The 19,425-nt window shown below is 51.4% G+C and overlaps 1 protein-coding gene across 2 annotated transcripts in view; it reads right to left on the reverse strand.

The window, feature by feature from the left end:
• NLRP3 (NLR family pyrin domain containing 3) overlaps positions 1–15,406 on the reverse strand; it is a 34,815-nt gene extending 19,409 nt beyond the window's left edge. Inside the window, exons 1-7 of one of the 2 annotated variants that reach the window (XM_087430243.1) lie at positions 15,346–15,406; positions 14,861–15,178; positions 11,656–11,754; positions 9,384–11,145; positions 7,163–7,333; positions 4,813–4,983; positions 3,302–3,472 (exon numbers count right to left, since the gene is read on the reverse strand). In XM_087430243.1, coding sequence (XP_087286369.1) covers positions 3,302–3,472; positions 4,813–4,983; positions 7,163–7,333; positions 9,384–11,145; positions 11,656–11,754; positions 14,861–15,134 — 2,648 coding nt within the window. In that variant the 5' untranslated portion in view covers positions 15,135–15,178; positions 15,346–15,406. Of the gene's footprint in view, positions 1–3,301; positions 3,473–4,812; positions 4,984–7,162; positions 7,334–9,383; positions 11,146–11,655; positions 11,755–14,860 lie in introns of both variants that reach the window. The other variant, XM_087430242.1, reaches the window with a different exon arrangement.
• Between the last annotated feature and the right edge of the window lie 4,019 nt (positions 15,407–19,425).

The following is a 19,425-nucleotide window of genomic DNA, read 5'->3' on the forward strand; positions in this document are numbered from 1 at the left end:
CCAGCTCTGCCCCTGGCTCCTCCACTGGCTCCACCCCTGGCTCCTCCCCTAGCTCCACCTCCAGCTCTGCCCCGGGCTCCTCCCCTAGCTCCTCCCCAGCTCCACCTCCAGCTCTGCCCTTGGCTCCTCCACTGGCTCCACCCCTGGCTCCTCCCCCAGCTCCACCTCCAGCTCTGCCCCTGGCTCTGCCCCTGGCTCCTCCCCTAGCTCCTCCCCAGCTCCCCCTCCAGCTCCGCCCCTGGCTCCTCCCCTAGCTCCTCCCCAGCTCCACCTCCAATTCTGCCCCTGGCTCCTCCCCTAGCTCCTCCCCAGCTCCACCTCCAGCTCTGCCCCTGGCTCCTCCACTGGCTCCACCCCTGGCTCCTCCCCCAGCTCCACCTCCAGCTCTGCCCCTGGCTCTGCCCCTGGCTCCTCCCCTAGCTCCTCCCAAGCTCCACCTCCAGCTCTGCCCCTGGCTCCTCCCCTAGCTCCTCCCAAGCTCCACCTCCAGCTCTGCCCCTGGCTCCTCCCCTAGCTCCTCCCCAGCTCCACCTCCAGCTCTGCCCCTGGCTCTGCCCCTGGCTCCTCCCCTAGCTCCTCCCCAGCTCCACCTCCAGCTCCGCCCCTGGCTCCTCCCCTAGCTCCTCCCCAGCTCCACCTCCAGCTCTTCTCCTGGCTCCTCCCAGGCTCTTCCCCTGACTCGTCCCTGGCTCCTCTCCTGGCTCCTCCCCTGGCTCCTCTCCTGGCTCCTCCCCTGGCTCCTCCTAAGCTCCTCCCCCAGCTCCTACCCTGGCTGCCCCCTGATCTGCCCCCAGCTCTTGGCCTCTTTTTGTTTAGTACCTGCCCCCATGTCACCTGCCTGACAGGCAATTGCTGAACGCTCGGGCAAGGAAGCAGCCCTCACTGTCTCGCCAGTTTTTATGACAGCACTTATTGGTATTGTGGACGGTTTTGTTTGTCTGGTGTCCCGTGTCTCTCACCCCCTAAAGAATGTTTATGAGAACAAGGTCTTGGTCTGTGGTTCTCACTGCTGCTATCCGCACCCATAACCGAGTCCCCGGAACGCCTGGAAAATAAAGGACCCAAATCCTGTGTGTTGAGCAAACCAAGAGCAGCAGGAGCCGAACTGCTGAAGAAGAAGACTAGAAGGGGAGGAAACAGAGGCCTTGAACAGACTCTTCTAGGGAAGAGATACGGTGAGATCTGAGGCCGGGCTGACGTGACAGGTCCCAGGAGGTGCCGGAGCCTTGTGAACATACACAGGTTTTAATTATAGGTTAGAGGAGTATTCCCCAATACAGACCCTTTCTGCCCTATTTAGTCTTGGATGCTGACCTGGCTGGTATTTGCACCAGTAACGTGAATGAAGACATCTACAGTTTGCTTGTTGCGTGTATAGGTAATACTGACAGAATCACAATTCAAAAATGCCTAGACAATGGGTCAAAAGAAAGATAAGATGAAGTTTAGCAGAGCTAAATGTGAGGTTCCCCCCCAGGTCGGAGAGAGGGGGATAAGGAAGCCCCCTAGAGAGCCACTAGCAGCACGTCCAGCACTGCACTGGAGCTGGGGAGTGGGCAGTGGGTTGCACGGGGCTGTGTCTGCGTTGGCTTCCACCGCTTTCCACCTGCATGTCCTTGGGCCAAGGTCTTAAGCTCTCTGAGTCTCATTTTCTTCTCTTTAAATTGGAGATACTGACACCTACTTGGTATTGTTTTTATGAGGCCAACTGAGATATGTAAAGAATACAGAAGAACAGCAATGCGTGGTTAAGTGCATGATTATCAGTAGTTATTTTTGTGGTCTAATAAGAAATACACCTGGTCTTTGTACCCAGTTCCTGGCCTAGAGCTCCTAAAACCCCTGGGATTTCCTGAGTGATAGGAGAGTCTTTTACTCTCCAAAGGAGCCCCTTTTGGTCACACCCGAGTTCACATTAATGAGAGGACTTAAGGTGGGGCCCCTGGGGAGCCTCAGGAAGGAGTGGTCACCAGAAAGACCCAGTGATTAGAGGGTTGGAGTTTTCAGCCCCACCCACCAACCTCCAGGAAGGAGAAGGGAGGAAGGCTGTAGATTAAGTTCTGTAAAATCTCTTAAACAATGAAATTTGGAGACCTTCTGAGTTGGTGAATGCATCCACCTGCCGGAAGGGTGGAGCGCCCCAACTCCGTGGGGATAGAAGCTCCTGCACTCCAGACCCTTCTGGACTTCACCCTCTGTGTCTCTTCATTTGACTGTTCATTTGTATCCTTTAAATATCCTTTATAATAAACATAAATGTAAGTAAAGTGTTTCCTTGATTTCTGTGAGCCATTCCAGCAAATTTTCAAACCTGAAACCCCCAATTTGTGGCCAAGTCAGGAAGAATTTCAAACCCCCAATTTGTAGCCAAGTCAGGAAGAAGTGTGAGTAACCTGGGGACCCACCGTGTGCCCATCTGACTTGGGGGGGAGCAGTCTTGTAGGACTGAGCCCTTAACTTGTGGGGTCTGCACTAACTCTGGGTAGTTAGTGTCAAAATTGAATTGACTTGTAAGACACCCAGTTGGTGTCTGCAAAGAATTGGTTGTTGGTGTTAGAAAACACCCCCGAATTTTGTATTATTATTTACTGCAGAATTCCAGCATGAACTCGTGATCTGATGTGACTGCCAAAAACATAAGGAAATCCAGGCTCTACCAGTGCCCTGCCCCAGGAGGAGAAAGCCCATTACACATCTTTAGGATGTTGGACACTGCACTCCAAATAGGCACATTACCAGACCAGCCCTTTCCTAGGACTGAATAGGTGAAGGTGCTAAGCCACGTCTCAGCTGAGATCTAGAGCCGTCCAGACAGGTGAGAAGACCTGGAGTGTGAGCCGTCTCTGGGGAATTGAGATCAGTGTCACAGCAGAGCCCTGGGGAGCAGAGCAAGGACCCATGCACAGCAACCAAAGAAGGTACCGTATAGACAGAAGAACCCTCTTCTCCTGTGGTGGCCACATCGTGCAGTGCTGACCACGTGCTTGGAAGCATCCACACATAAAAAGGGCAGCGATCTGTGTGAGTGTCTTAGAAGCAGGTGTTTCCTCAATAAGGCATCGGGCTGCACAATCCCTGAGGATTCTTCCAGCTCTCAGATTCTCCAGTTCTATAGTTACAAATACCTTGCTAGCAGTAGGTAGGACCTAGTGCTTCAAACCACTTCAGATATTGTCTCCTCTGTTCTCTACCCTCCACTCCATCTGATTAACCTTTTTTAGAATAAGCCCCATCCACATTTTCCAAATAACGCATCCCTGAAGAGAGTTGCTTTTCTGCTGAGACACCCACCAAGACTTACCCCAGTATCTGCAGGTTACATCGTGGATGCTTTGCTTTCTCACATAAAATTCCAACTCCTGAGTCTCCCAGGGCATTCTCCCCCAAGTAGAGTCTGGTCAGGGCCTGGTTGGTGCTCAGGACGGACGCAAGATCCTCACAACAGGCCGATGTGAGACAGCAATTGACCAACCTTGCACAGAGATGGTAGAATGTCACAACCCTCTCATCCACCCTCTGCTGTGCATCAAGGAAGCACTTGTCCTGCGCTGCCCCTAGTCCAGTCCACTCAGAGGAAGAGTGCATCCAAGCTCCATGTTAACCTTTGATTTCCTTTTCTGTTTGGTGTAACAGCAAGTAGACGCCTTCCAAGCCCACACCAGCCTTCTCAGCTCCCTACACTTGTTTTTATTGTGGTAAAATACACAAAATTTGCCATTATAGCCACTTTTAAGTGTACAGCTCAGTGGCACTAAGAACATTCACATTATTGTGCAACTGTCACCCATCTCCAGAACTCTTTTCATGGTCCCAACCCAAAACTCTGTCCCCATTAAACACTAACTCCCCACGCCTCCCTCCCCCAGCCCCTGGCACCCACCATTCTACTTCCTGTCTCTCTGAATTTGACTGCTCTAGGGACCTCATGTAAGTGGGATCATACAGAATTTGCCCTTTTGTGTCTGGCTTATTTCACAGAGCATCATATCCTCAAGGCTCACCACGTTGAACACGTGTCAGAATTCCTTTTAAGGCTGTATGTGTGGCTACACCACATTATTTTAATTCATTCATCCATCAATGGACATCTGAGTTGTCTCCACCTTTTGGCTATCATGGATAATGCTGCTATGGACGTGGGTGTACGAATACACATCTGAGTGCCTGATTTCAACACTTTTGGAAATATACCCAGAAGTGGAATTGCTGGATCATACGGTAATTCTACATTTAATTTTTTGAAGAACTAATATACCGTTTTCCGTAGCAGCTACACCATTTTTCATTCCCACCAGCAATGCAGGGTGGTTCCTGGTGGTTCCAGTTTCTCCACACCCTCACCCACACTTGTTATTTTCTGTTTTGTTTTATATAATAACTATCCTAACGGGTGTGAATCGGCCCTACCATGAAGTGTTCTCTCCTTCAAAATTCAGGTCTCCCAGCGGCACTCAGTGACGGGCTGCCCAGAACACCCAGTGTCCGCACAGCTTTAGCACCATTTCCTGTTCAGGGTGGAGCCCAGGGGCTTGTCGTGAAGTCCCAGAGCAATGTATTCCCTTGGTTTTGCTTTCTCAGCTGGGCTGTAAATACCTCAGAGGCGAGCATGATTTCCTCAATTGTTTGTCTCCTCCAGGGCTTACTATGTGCATTTCCCGCAACCAACACTAACTGGGTCGTTGATAAACACTCTGCGATACACGCAGGGAATCTTGGGAGCAGCCAAGGCCATTCTCACACTAAGACTGTGGCCCGTCATGGCTCGTTGAAGCCACAGCTCACTCTTCATGGAGGAACTCAGTTCAGACTCACCAGAGCGTCTTCAGATTGCAGAAGAGATGCCTCAGTCCCACACACAGAAGTCTGATTCCGAAGTCTCCCAGGCTGTTGTGGCTCAGATCCAGCTCCACCAGCTTCTGGTTGCTGCTCAGGACCGAGGAGATGTTGAAGCAGCACTGATGGGAAAGGCAGCACCGCCCCAGCCTTCATGCCAAGTACAGAAGCAGAAGCATCAGGACACAGCCACTGTCCCCGCCTCCCCGTCTGTGCTAGTTTTCAGCACCATTGGGGCACTCGTGTTCTCATGTTACAAAGGGAAAATTTTAACCAAGTTTTCGTGAAAGCATCATCTTTTCAGAACCCCTGAATACAGCCCGAGATACTGGGAAGTTGGCTCTCCGGGTCCCCAGCTCACAGCCTGAGACCACAGCTGCTGAGTATGTCAGTGAACTCCCTCCATCAATAGTGGTCAACTCTCAAATGTGTAAATGGCACATTCCTGTTTTGTTCATGAGAAGGGGATGAGCCTGTGGGTCCACATCTTCACCACATGTTCCAACAGGTGGACACCCTTCTCCCTAGCGTGGAACCCATCCACTTCTTCTCTGGGCCAACCTTGTCCCTGCTATGCTGTTTGATGATTTAATCCCAGCCCTCTAGCTACACTGAAGGGGCAAGCAGTTCTGATTCTGGATGTTTTCATCACAGTGCACACATGTCATCACCACCATCACCAGTACTACCATGAACAACAGTTCGTCCCTGACGTAGGAGCAAGGATAACATTCCTGCTCCTTTCATATGTGCTAGAGCTTCTTGGCCACCTTCCATTCTGCCCCCATCTTCACCCCAAGTAGAAGCAAATGGACAACTGAATCTCTATTTATCCACAAAGCATCTCGTTATCACACACATCTCCCTGTTTGTGCTTCACTCTCTGGAATCACACAGGGGCACCCACAGAGGTGATGGGGAGAGGGGTGTGGGATGAAGGTGGAGGGGCAGGTTAGCTGCCCACACCAGCCAGAGCCTTGAAGGCAAGAAGAGGATTTGTAACTTATCAAAAGAGCAAAGAGAAATCATTTAAGCAAGGGAATGGCATGATCAGAGTAGAATTTTCTAAATAACCCTCTGACTTTGACTTCTGTGTGGAGAATGGGTTGGTAGGTGGCAAAGTGGATGCAGGGAGACCAAACAGCCAATATCCACTCAATATGTATCTTTGAGCACTAACGTGTGCTAAGATACTTGTCCAGATATTGTAGAAGCAATGGCAAGACAAACACAAGTCCTGGGAAGCTGATGGTCTTGGAGACCACTGCCATATCCAGGCAAGGGATTGTGGTTGTTGAATCTGGGCTGGTGGAGTGAGGATGAGGAAAAGTGGACAATGGCTTGTATAGTAGGTAAAACTGATAAGATTGGCATTGGGGTAAGTATGATGAGCAAGAGAGGGAGGTATGAAAATGTCCTAGAGTGGTGGGCTTTGGCACTGGCTGTGTAGCTTGTCAACAATGCTGTTGTGTGATGGGGGAAGGCTGGGGGCATGGCCAGACAACTGTGTGCTCAACTCCGGCAGGTAAGTCTGATTCACAGTGTGGGCTCAGAGCAAGCACTTTGTTAATAAAGCTACAGGAGGTTCCCTGTGACAGTTCAATCTATACAAAATGTTCTGATGGGTTCCAGCCCAGGTGGCCATCGTGGTGTCTGATGAAACTCTCTGATTCTCTTCTATGAGCACAGCTGATGAGGAAATGGAGGACACTGAGGGTCATGCCCTTTTTGTCACACCACCAACAAATGACTTATTTTCAGTTCCCCTTCATTCTTCCCCATCTGAAACTTCCCAAACAACTGGCCTCCAATCCATTCCACCTTCTCAGTTGCTATGGGCTGAATTGTGTCCCCCTCAAAATTCATATGCTGAAGTCTTAATCCCTAGGACCTGAGAATGTTACTGTATTTGGAGATAGGGCCTTTAAAGAGGTAATTAAGTTAAAATCAAGTCATTAGGCAGACCCTAATCCAACATGACTGGTGTCCTTGTTGGAAGAGGACACAGATACGCACAGAGAGACCATGTGAGGACACAGGGAGAAGATAGCTGTCTACACACCAAGGAGAGAGGCCTCAGAGACAGCAACCCTGCTGACACCCTCACCTTGTACCTCCAGCCTCCAAGACTGTGAGAAAACAAATTTCTGTTGTTCAAGCCACCCAGTCTGTAGTACTTTGTTATGGAAGACCTAGGAGACTAATAAACCACTGATCTGGTCCTGAGATCTTCCTCTAGTCCCTCCTCTCTGTCTCTCTCGGTCTCTGTCTGTCTCTGTCTCTCTCTCTCTCATACACACACACACACATACACACACAGGTTCTTTACCATAATCTCTGAATGTTACAGCCAGGATGCTGGAGCATTGCACATAACACCTTCATCCCTGAGTCCCCCAGAGCGTTGTCACTGAGGTTCAGTTCAGTGAGGCTCCAGTTGGTGCTCAGGACAGAGAACAGGCTCTGGCAAAAGCTGAGAGTGAGGTAGCAGTTCGCCGATCTAGAAATTGAAGGAAGGAAGAAGGAGAGAAAGGAAAATCAGTCTCTAAGAATAACAAACTGAAGCTAGGGGCCGAAAGTGGCCGGCACCAGTTCAAAGGCCTCCCGGGATTCAGAAATGAGCCACAGAACCAAAGACTGTCTCCTGAGGAAGGAAAAGGGCCAGGGGAGCTCTGCGCACCTTATGAGGGAAAGAGCATGAGCCTGCGACCTGGGCTGACTGGGGGCGCCCTAGAGCCCCTCGCTCGGCGCCCTTCTTCTCCCACACTCATTGACCAGTGTCCTGCCCACAGCCCTGGACGCTCTGCTAAGTGATCCAGAGACCAGTTCTCACATTGGCTGCACAATAGTGTCAGAGGTGCTCTCAAAAATGCCTCGGCCAGGCCACACCCTGGGAACAAAGTGAGAGTCTCTGAGATAAGACCAAGCACGTGGATATTTTTAAGTCTTCCAGGCGATGCCAACGTTCAGCTCTTGTGAAAATGCAGATTCTGATCCGTGGGTCTAGGATTCTGCCCTTACAACAGGCACTGAGTAGATGTCCATGCTGCTGGTCCTGAGAAGGCTCTGGGACACACAAAGCAGGCTCCTGCCCTCAGAGGAAGGAAGGAAGCTGTCATCCAGCAAGATGGGGTCAGGCTCTTTACCAGGAGTTTGAGTCTGGGTCTCTGTGAGCCTTCCTCCAGCTGTATGATCCTGCCCGGGTTCCTGGCTTCCTCAGCCTCGCTTTTAGGGCCTAATGAGCAGGTCTGCCTCCTCCTCCTACTCCCTCTCTCTCTTTCTCCCTGTCTCCCATCATCTTTCTAGCTATTCTGAACTATGTGCTGTCGTTGAAGTGTACCTGCTTTCCTGCCTTCCTCCCTCTGAGCCCACTACTCTCTCTGTCGGGGGGCCCTTGTCCACCCTCGGCTCTCTCACGCCCCGTCCTTCAGGATCCAGCTGGTCAAGGGCACCGTGTGCTTCAGGTCACTCTGAAGGCGTTCTTGCCACAGCCCATCCCCCTCTACTGTCTCCCCTTGTTTCCTCACTGTCCCCGGAACCCAACCTCAAGTCACTGCAAGCAGGTTCTGGGTCTTAGCCACCACGGAAGCACCAGCAGGAGGTCCTTGGTGACCCAATGATAAATAGAAAGGCCATCCTGGTAGTGGCGCTGAGGCAGAGAGAGGAAGCTGAAAACTTATTCCTGCCAGGGAAGGGTCCGGCCCCCTTTCTCCGTAGTTTTGTCCCATGTCAAGTGTCTTCTACACAGGTCGAACCCCCGCATCCTCTGGGCAGCCACCTTCCCGTGGCCACTGTGGCTGTGGCAGCTCCCTGCAGGGACTTTGTAAGTCAGGCAACTCAACTGCTTCGCTGTGCAGACACCACACCTGGCTTCCAACCTCCTGGAGAGTCCACGAGCAGACCCTGAGGAGGTGCTGCTGCTGATCGCCTGGCTGCAAACCCAACGTGGCCGAGGAGCACTCGGTCCCTCCCAGCCCGTTTCCTCCACTTCCCCTCAGGTGTGTGTGCCAGTGGAGCTGGGCCCTCCTCATCCTCTCCTACACACTCTCCCTCAGACCACGTTCGCACCCACATCCTGCCAAACCTTCAAGGCAGGCTCAAACTGCACTCCTCCAAGAGATCTGCCCCACTGTCCAGTGCTAAGGCCCTCTGTCCTCTGCATTCCTGGGACAGTCACTGGGGCCGTTTTGCCCCGGCCCCCAAGGTGTTGACTGGCTGCGAGGCACCAGAGCCCAAGGAGATTACGAATATTTTTATTCAATTCTCTACCCCAGGTGATATCCTGCGCTGAACTGCCGTCCATCAGACGTTTGCTTATGGTTTCACTGGCTTTCTTCTCATCCCATTTGTTCACCTACCCTTCCTCTACTAGTCAACCTCTACCAATGGGGGGTCTGGTGGTAAGGGTTGATGGCGGCATTATCACAGAGCTGTGGAAGCTGCATTTGAAAGACAGCTGCGAAGAGGGGAGAGGGAGAAAGTGCTAAGAGGAAGGTGGCCAGAGGGTGGAGGGCGTGTTCCACCACCTGCCCGAAGCCGAGCCTCCTTACCGAGGAGAGTAGGCAGCCTCCGGGAGGGCACAACAGTCCACGTCAGAGTGTCGAACTCCCTCCTCCTCCTCCTCCTCCTCCTCCTCCTCCTTGGGCGAGTCGTAGAGCAACCTCAGGGAAAGTGATTCCACACTGCGACAGTTCTCAATACAAAAAGAAGAAACCACGTGGTCCATTCTGGTGGAGAGACTGATCTCGATTTTGGGGAAATAGCCCATGGCCTTCCGCACGAAGTCCTCCTCCTGCATCTCGTAGAGGCAGTAGAACAGCTCCAGCTGGCTGGGCTGGGGCTGCGGCTTCCTGGCCTCTGCTTTCACTTCGATCCATCTCAGCAGCTCCAGCCTGATTTGCTGAGAGATCTTGCAACTCAGTTTTTTCTCCAAGTAGGAGGTTCTCTCCTGGTTTACAAGGCCGAAGAGGAAACGGACGACAAAAATCAGGTACCCCTTTTCGAATTTGCCGTAGTTTTCAAGAAGGACCCTCACGTCCCGGTGCGGAAGCTCCGAGCGACTCCATAGCACGCTCCTTGTCCTGCCCTGCTCCTCGTCCTCCAGCAGGTAGTACATGGCAGCGAAGAACTCCTGGAAGGTCATGTGGATGAAGCTGTAGAATTTCTCGCAGTCCACTTCCTTCTGGAAGAGGTTCATCCTCAGGAAAGCAGACACATCCGCCTTCTGCAGGCCGTGCTTCCTGAGGTCACACTCCTCAAACAGGATTTTCTGGTTCCAGATTCCATCTGCAGCCAATGAGCAGAGACCACGGAGGATGGCAGAGACTTGATGCTCCTTGCTCCCTCCTCGGGATTGCAGCAAACTGGAGAGGAAGAAGACATACACCGCGGTGGTGGTCTTGGACGTCTGGGCAAGGCTCTTGCCACTGTCCATCTGCTGTTTCAGCCCAGTGCACACGATCCAGCAGACCAGGGGGATAAAGCACATGGTGAAGAGGATCTCGTTCTCCTGAATCAGCCTGAAGGCTTCCCTGGCCTGCTGCTCATCTGAGAAATACTTAAAGAAATATTCCTTCCTCTTGGCCTCCGAGAAACCCAGGATCTCCACGTGACGGGGGCGGTCCAGCAAGTGCTGCAGTTTCTCCAGGGCCGCAGGTCTCGTGGTGATGAGCAGGGAGGCCTCAGGAAGCAGCTTCTTTCTGATGAGGCTGCTCAGGAGAATGTCTCCCCGCTCCACCTTCTGCCAGTCCGTGCAGAGCGCCTCCGTGTGCTCATCGAAGGCGCCTTGCAGCTCATCGAAGCCGTCCATGAGGAAGAGGATCCTAGAAGGCTTGCTCAGAATCTTGCCTACGGGCGGCTTTGGGTCAGGGCAGCAGCTGATGATCAGGTCCCCCAGGCTCCTCCGCGTCCCGAGGCTCACCTCCCGACAGTGTATATAAAACAAGTAGTCAAACCTGTTTCGATAAAGTTTCTCGGACGCCCAGTCCAACATGATCTTCCTGGCCAGGATCGTTTTCCCAATGCCCGCTGCTCCCTGGAATACCACCGTGTGCACAGGCTCCGAGTGCTGGTCGTCGGGCTCGAACAGCAACTCCAGGTTCATGGAACTCATGGGGCAGTCCCGCGTCTTGGCCGAGGTCCTGCCGATGGCCAGGAGCTCGTGCTCCCTCTCCTGCTGGCTGCGGTGCTCCTTGACGAGACACAGCCTGGTGTAGCGTTTGTTGAGGTTCACGCTCTCGCCCAGACGGGCATTCCTGTCTTTGATGCACTGGAACCTGCTTCTCACGTGCTTTCTGTACTTCTTACAGTAATCTGCAGTAGACACAGAAGGTTAGACTTTGGGAGAAGCCCGAACACGTCCACCAGAGATGAGCTGTCCACAGGGGCCTGTGGTTGGCAGGGAGTGGTGACTGAAACTACGAAATGGGAGGTGCAGTTTCTCTCCACTGCTTGGGTACAGGTGGCCCCAGAAATCTAGGATGTTAGACTCTTCCTATACACAGCTGAGCAGAAGAGCAGCGAAGTGCCGTACGTGCTGCCCCGGCCAGAAAACCCTTTTTATTCATCATTACTCCTTGAGGTGGTCTGCAGCCCACGCCTTTTAAAACCTGCAGCACTCAGTCCCAATCGCCTCCCCTTGGTTCCGGGACTGCAAGGAGCCCCGCGAACATGGGCCCTTCCTTCAGCTGTCGTGGATTTCCTGAGATGGGCCTCTGTATCCTGAGAAGCAGGAGCGTGCAGGCTGACCAAGCTCCCCAGCTCCCCAGTGCCTTCCAAACTGGGTCTCCAAACCCAACTGGAACTCCTACCCTCATGGCTTACCTTTCTTTTTTTTACAAATAGAGATTCTGGAAAGGTACCCCAGTAAACCTATCCATTCCTCTTCAACGCTTTCTTCTTGGCATATCACATGTGAATGATCTGAAAATAAAAGGAAAAAGGTACAAAATGTCAAAACCCAGGACTCCTGACTAAGGTGATGTGATTGAGACCCAATACCCAACACCGGGCACAGGTCAGAGCTCCTGCCCTGGACCCCTCCCAACCAGCACACGGCTCAGAGCTGTGGATGACAGGAGGGCAGGTGAACACCAGCTGGGGGCGTCCCTGCCATCCTAATTTCAAAGCAGTGGATGTCACCCACCCAGCCAGCATTGTGGCCCCTCTTATCAAGTCGAGGAATCTCTCCCCCAGGCCTGGAAATCACTGGCAGGCAAGGCTTCCCTCACCTCCTTTGTCTTTGGGAGACTCCCCTCACCACCCCGCCCTGCCGGGGTTCTGGTTTTGAGGCCCTCCCCACGCTCTGCAATATCCCCAAGATGGCCACGGGCCAGCGGGAGCATCCTTCCCTGACCTCAAACGCCTGGAATTCATCTTACCCACATTCTGGGTCTTCCAAAGTGAGAATCTGTGTCTAACTCAGCGGTTCAGAATCCTGGCTGACATTAAGAAGCTTTAAGAGGTGGGGCCCAGGCACCACTAAGTTTTAAAAGCTCCAACATGCATCCACAGTTGAGCATCACAGATGTAAACAATCACGAAATCACATATTCCAAAGAGGCGTCCACAGGAGAAATTTAGGCATGGTAGGACAAGAGTTGGCACAGGGGAAACACATGGGCAGAGAACCTGAGGAGGGCAGGAGACCAAGAGCGACATAAAGGACTCCTGGTAGGTGTCTACTTATTCTGCGGGCAAATGGTATTGGTAACCCAATCACAAAACAAAATGGCTTGCTGCACTTACACAGTGAAGGGGAAAGTTCATCTGAAAGTGCCGGCCTCATGGGGTTTGTGTGAGGAATGAACAAAATCCACGAAACTGCCTGCAAACGATTTCTGCAACCACAACCGTCACCCTTGACTGTGGTTGGTGAGTAGCAGGCGCTGACGCAGTTATGGTTGTACTGTTACAGCAGTTTCTCCAGAGCACCCCACTGCCGTGCGCCCCTGCCTCGGGTCCTGGGCATTTTTCTCCCCTTCATCATACCCACGTTGCCTTCCCGCCTCATCATGCTTCTCCCCAGCTACCAAACACTTTTACTCCTCCTTCCCACCAGCTCAACATCATCATCCTTGAGGTTCTAGATCCTTCTGAGTCCTTCCTTGTGCCCCTCCCTTGCTCAGAACACCAAGCTTAAGGAAGAGCGTGTTGGGGCCGGTCCCGTGGCGTAGCGGTTAAGTGCACGCGCTCCGCTCCTGGCGGCCCGGGTTCGGATCCCGGGCGCGCACCGAGGCACCGCTTCTCCGGCCATGCTGTGGTGGCGTCCCACATAAAGTGGAGGAAGATCGGCACGGATGTGAGCTCAGGGCCAGTCTTCCTCAGCAAAAAGAGGAGGATTGGCGTGGATGTTAGCTCAGGGCTGATCTTCCTCACACACACACAAACACACTAAATAAATAAATTAAAAAAAAAAAAAAAAAGGAAGAGCGTGACCCCGAGCATACCCACGGGATGCAGGAAATTTCTTTCACCATTCCAGTGCCCAAAGTCATGGCCACAGGAAAGGCTTTTCTGTGAGGTGAGAGCTGGCCCCCTGAGCCATGGGAAGCAGACACTCAAGCTTGCTGGCTGTGCAGACAGACACGTGAGGAGCTGGATGAGAGATTCAGATAAAGTGGAGCTAAACAGGGGAGGTTCCTAGGGGTGGATGAGCCCTGACGTGGGGTTTTAAAGGAACTAGAAAAAAGCAAAGTGCTTTCCTCCATCTTCTCATAGTACCGTCATGAGAAGAAGAGAGAGGACGAAGCCAAGATAATAAAAGAACTGATTAAAAAACAAACATACTGGGCTGGCCCCGTGGCGTAGCGGTTAACTGCGCGCACTCCACTGCTGGCGACCAGGTTTCGGATCCGGGCACGCACCAACGCACCACTTGTCAGGCCATGCTGTGGCAGCGTCCTACATAAAGGGGAGGAAGATGGGCACGGATTTTAGCCCAGGGCCAGTCTTCCTCAGCAAAAAGAGGAGGATTGGCAGATGTTGGCTCAGGGTTGATCTTCCTCACAAAAACAAAAAATAAAAAAACACCAAACATACTAGCTTTGACACATTAAAGGAAACCATCAACAGAGTGAAAAGGACCCCACGAAATGGGAGAAAATATTTGCAGATCATACATCTGATAAGAGGTTCATATCCAGGATATGTGAAGAACTCCTACAAGTCAACAACAATAACAACGAAACTCAATTAAAACATGGGAAAAGGACTTGAATAGACATTTCTCCAAAGGTAAACAGACGGCCAACAAGAACATGAAAAGACACTCGATGTCACTAGTCATCAGGGAAATGCAAATGAAAACCACAATGAGATACCATCTCACACCCCATACGATGGCTACTATCCAAAAGAAAACCCCGTAACATAAGTGTTGGCAAGGATGTGGAGAAGTTAGAACCCTTGGGTGTACACTGTGGGTGGGAATGTGAAATGGTGGAGCCACTATGGAAAATATTATGAAACATAGAATTACCATATAATCCAGTAATTCTACTTCTGGGAATATACCCAAAGGAAATGAAAGCAAGGTCTCAAAGAGATTTGTACACCCATGTTCATAGCAGCATTGTTCACCATAATCAAAAGCTAGAAGCAATCTGAATGTCCATTGATGGATAACAAAATGTGCTACATACATACCATGGAATATTATTCAGCCTTAAAAAGGAATGAAATCCTGTCACATGTGACAACATAGATGAAGCCTGAGGATATTATACTAAGTGAAATAAGCCAGACAGCAAAAGACAAGTACTTTATGATTCCATTTATAAGAAGTCTGCGGAATGATCAAATTCATAGAGACAGAAAGTGGTGTTTGCCAGGGGCTGAGGGGAGAGGCGAATGAGGAATTGTTGCTTAATGGGTGTGGAGTTTTGCAAGATGAAAAAGAGTTCTGGAGATTGATTGCACAACAACGTGAATGTGCTTAGCACTACTGAATCATACACTTAAATACGGTAAATTTTAAGCTACATCTATTTTATCACTATTTTAAAAATACCTTCTTGTTTCCACTCACCCCACTCTGGCTCATCCCTCTTAGCTTTCTCGTGGAGGTCTCTCCTGTTGATCGCAGCAAAAATCCACACTGCCATGGCCCACGCCTTCTCCTGCCCGTTGAAGTCAATCATCAGGGTGGCGAGATCCACAGGATCTGCTTTCTCTGTTTGACCCCGAGGGAGCGGGGTGCCCTTCTGAGGAGGATAGTCTTCCAAGTGCATCTTGAATTTCTTCAGGTCTGCGTCCTCCAGGTCCTCCAGGTAGCGCGCCAGCTTGCAGCGGACGCCTGCCATGCTCTCCTGCAGCCCTGGTCAGGCAGCTTGGGCATACGTCCACGCTGGGAAGTCCGGCGGTGAAAACAGCATGTGGGTGAGGAACGTCTTTTTAAAAGTCCACCCTGAAGAGAACTAAACTATCAAAAACCCAGAAGACTGCAAGGAGGAAACATCACTGGGCTGTAACAAGTCGCCATCTTTGGTTTTGAAACGTGAGCCAAATACTTACCAGAAACTTTCCTGCTGGCTCTGCCCAGGACTGTGTCCTGAGCCATGGAAGAAAGTTTCCCTGTGGAGAGAAACAATAATTAAAACCACAGACTGGACCGCATTAACATCATGATGGAAGCCCGCACTGCTTCACGGCGCCACCTTGACATATGGCCGGGGGCACCTGGTCCCACTGGTTACTGGGCTATGACCTCTGACAAGCTCTTCACTGTCCCTCACCTCGGTTTCCAAGTCTGTAAAATCACGGAATGGGAAGGATGGCCTTTAAGTTCCTTCCAACTGAAAGACTCTGCTTCCTGGTTTCTGTTTTGACCCGAGGAAAGATGGACGAGGGACGAAAGAAGGAGGCCAGGGAATGACTGTGGTGATAGCAGAGCAGTGCACGGCTAGAGACAGAGGGAGAACATTGAGGCAGGCGGAGGAGGGGCTGCTCTGCCACTGCCCTTCTGTCAATCCACTGATTGACGGAAACAGAAATGAGAAGGGGCTTGGGGCGCGTAGGGGGAAGAGTGAAAACATATCCCTCTTTAATGTCTCCTGGTAAAATCTGTAATTGTGATAGGTATTAGAAATGACATTTACGGAGAGCTTCTCGTGGGCTGGGCACTGATGCTTTTCCTCATCTAACCTCCCAGAGCCCTACGAGGTGTCTCTACTCCTAGCCCCGCTTTATGGAAGTAGAGACTGTCTTAGAGACGCTCAGAGAATTGCCCAGAGTTTCACAGCCAGGACGGGGCGAAGCCAGGATTTAGACCAGGGTCATCCGTTTCTGAGCCCAAGCCGCTGCCCCTGCACTTTTCACAGCCTGAAAAGATAGGAGACCATTTCTTCCACCACTTAACTGTGTATCTCAGTCAGATAGAAACAAAAGTGATCAAAGACAATAGAATATACCATTAAAAGGAAAGCATTTATCACACACAGCTTTTCATTGTAGCGTCCCCCACTCCATTTTCCTAACTAGACTTCAAGTTCCCCAGAGACCAGAAAGCTGCTGTGTCTTTCAGTCTTCCACATCAACTGGTTTTGGACAGATGAACACGCTGGATTTGTTTGGCCTTGAGTGCTTCGTATTCCTGAATTTGGAAAAGCACATCAGCCAAAGCCATCGATGATGCTAACGGGAGGCAGAGGCGCTGTGAAGCAGTGGAACAAAGTGGAATTTATAACGACCACGATCTGACGTTTGAGACGCCTCAAACACACTCATCTCTCCTTCTCCTATCGCCACTCGTGCCGCTCCACTCCCGACCTCGCACGACCCCAAGTCTACCCCCTAATGTATTTGGTCGGGGGTCGAGGGGTCTCCAGACAGATCCACCAGCTCTGCAGACCCTCCCAGGTCCTGCTCCATCAATCTCTCATCCACAGCAGGACTCCGCCTCTCTGTGCTCCCCTGACCTTAACCCCAGTGCACTCTGCCCTGACGCTTACCCCTCTGGGCCTTTGCCTCATTTCCTCACACACGTCTCACCCACCCGCTCCCTGGTGGAATGCTGGAGTCATGGGGTAAGCCGTGGTTGCTGCCCCTGTCCTCGGCACCCCCCCAACACTTGCACACATAGAGTCCAAATGATAAACATAAAAGAACATTCCAGAATCATTGTTGGAGGACAGACTTGGAGGCTGGCAGAAGAAATCCCAAGTCCGTTAACCAAGGCGAGTCTGGGCCTCGACACCCCTCCCCATTATTCCCCGGCCCTTTCCGTCATCCTGCTCCGTGGAGCTGGACTCACCCAGATGTGGTCTCAGGAACAGCCGGAGAGGAAACTTGATGAATTTATAGCGGTCACAGCCCAGCAGGGGCAGGAAGGATGTGGTCTCAGTGTGGACTGAACGCGCTTGCATCACAGGCCGAGGCAGAGACTGAGGGTGACACACAGCTCCGGGTTTTCCAAACCAAATGCACAGTGTTTTCAAAGTTGAGCCTGGTGGTGGCTGGAGAAGTCTGGCCTCTGCTTGGTGGCCGTCAGGGCAGGGAGTGGGGGAAACTCGGTCAGTGCTCGAGGGGTGTTCCCTCTCACTCTCACAGCAGCCATGTGAGCGTGGTAGTGACAGAGGAGAGAGTGCAACGGGGGATCCCCCAGGGCGGGAAGTAGAGCGAGAGCTTGGCCCAGCGTCCAAGCACGGAGCCCATGCCCTTTCATGCGTCATGTGGAGGGGTCAGCAGGAGGTACAGATGCTCTCATCACCTCTTATTTATTTATTTTTTTTGTGAGGATGATTAGCCCTGAGCTAACATCTGTTGCCAATCCTCTCTCTCTCTCTCTCTTTTTTTTTTGCTGAGGAAGACTGGCACTGGGCTAACATCCATGCCCATCTTCCTCTACTCTATATGGGACGCCGCCACAGCATGGCCTGACAAGTGGTGTGTTGGTCCACACCCAGGATCCGAACCTGCGAACCCCAGGCCGCCGAAGCGGAGCACACGAAGTTAACTGCTGTGCCACCAGGCTGGCCCCATCTCTTATTTTTTTTTTAAACCATCTTATGGAGGTAAGTATGCACCTATGAACCCATCACCACCGTGAAGGCCATAAACACGTTTATCACCACCCAGACTTTCCTCCCACCCACCCCTTTATTATTATTGTTGTTATCGTTATTATTATGATGATGTTGTGTGTGTGGTAAGAACACTTAACGTGAGACCTACCCTTTTAGTGGACATTACGTGAACAGGACAGTGTTATGGACGACAGGCTCTGTGCCAGACAGTCGCTCTCCAGGACTTAGTCATCCTGCGTGAAGGAAACTTCGTGCCCTTTGACTAATGGCTCCCCTTCCTCCCTCTCCCCAGCCCTGGCAACTGCCATTCTACTCTCTGTTTCTATGGGTATGACTATTTTAGATTCTTCATATAACTGATATCGTACAGAATTTGTCTTAGTTCACTTTACATAATGTCCTCAAGGTCCATCCGTGTCGTCGCAAATGTCAGGATGTCCTTGTTTCTCATGGCTGGATAATATCCCATTGTGTATGTGTATATACCACATCGTCTTTATCCGTGCTTCCACTGATGGACACTCAGGTCGTTTCCATACCTTGGCTATCGTGAATAACGCTGCAGAGGACATGGGTGTGCAGACAGCTCTTTGGGGTCCTGATTTCAATTCCTTTGGGTAGGCACAAACTCTACTCCCTGACTCACGGCCTCACTGGCTCAACCAACACCTGTAGAGTGCCTGGTGTGTTCCAGGCACAAACACAAGGCTGAAAAGCACCTTGCTTTCCCCAGGAGGAGCTGGAGGAGAGAGAAGCACCAGATCTGCTTTCCTCGCTCTGGCAGTGGCTGCAGGACCACGCTCTGACAATAGCATGACTTCTACAGAGTTTGGAAGGCAAGAGGCGCCCAGCACCCCAGGCAAGTGCAGGAACCCTGGAGCGAGAAGGATAGGCGTCCAAGTCCAGCAGAGGGGCGTTGGCAAGTGACTGTCTCTCTGTGCCTCGGTTTCCTTATCTGTAAAGTGGGGACAACAATGGCGCCTATTGTAAAGAGTTGTCATAAGGACTGAGCAAATAGATGGATATGGGGCCTTTCGAACAGAGAAGCTGGTGTTGGTGGTCGGTCCTGGTACTACTGTTGTCAGAGAATTACATGCAAATGCTCCGAGGGGGGAAGAGAGGCAGTGGCTCCTCCTGAAGCCAGGGTGGGACAGCAGAGCTGAGTCTCAAGGTCGTCAGGGGCAGGGTACACGCAGGAGCAGCCGGGATGCCAGGTGCTGAGCCCGCAGAGAGCAGATCAGTCAGGCTCAAAAGGAAAGGAGCTCATTGGCTGAACCAGGGATTCTTTCTCTTTTTTTGAGGATGAGGGAACTTTTCCTTTTTCCTTTACTTCTTTCTACAGCATTTGAATTTTTATTTTTTTGCCATGAACATGCATTACTCATAAGAGTAAAGAAATAAATTAAACAATAAGTTAAACCAACTAACACTGCGTCTCTAGAGTAGGCCCTGAAAGAAATCCTCACGTTTGAATGATCATCAGAACGTCCCGTGAAGGCGGCAGGCATGGCTGAATGTCGTTTTACAGACGAAGAAACAGTCGTTGGTCAGAATTAGGCCTTTTTAAGGA

The sequence above is a fragment of the Ceratotherium simum genome, chromosome 4 (genome assembly GCF_057802395.1).
Source record: "Ceratotherium simum simum isolate JZ-2026a chromosome 4, ASM5780239v1, whole genome shotgun sequence".
In the NCBI taxonomy this organism is placed as follows: domain Eukaryota; kingdom Metazoa; phylum Chordata; class Mammalia; order Perissodactyla; family Rhinocerotidae; genus Ceratotherium; species Ceratotherium simum.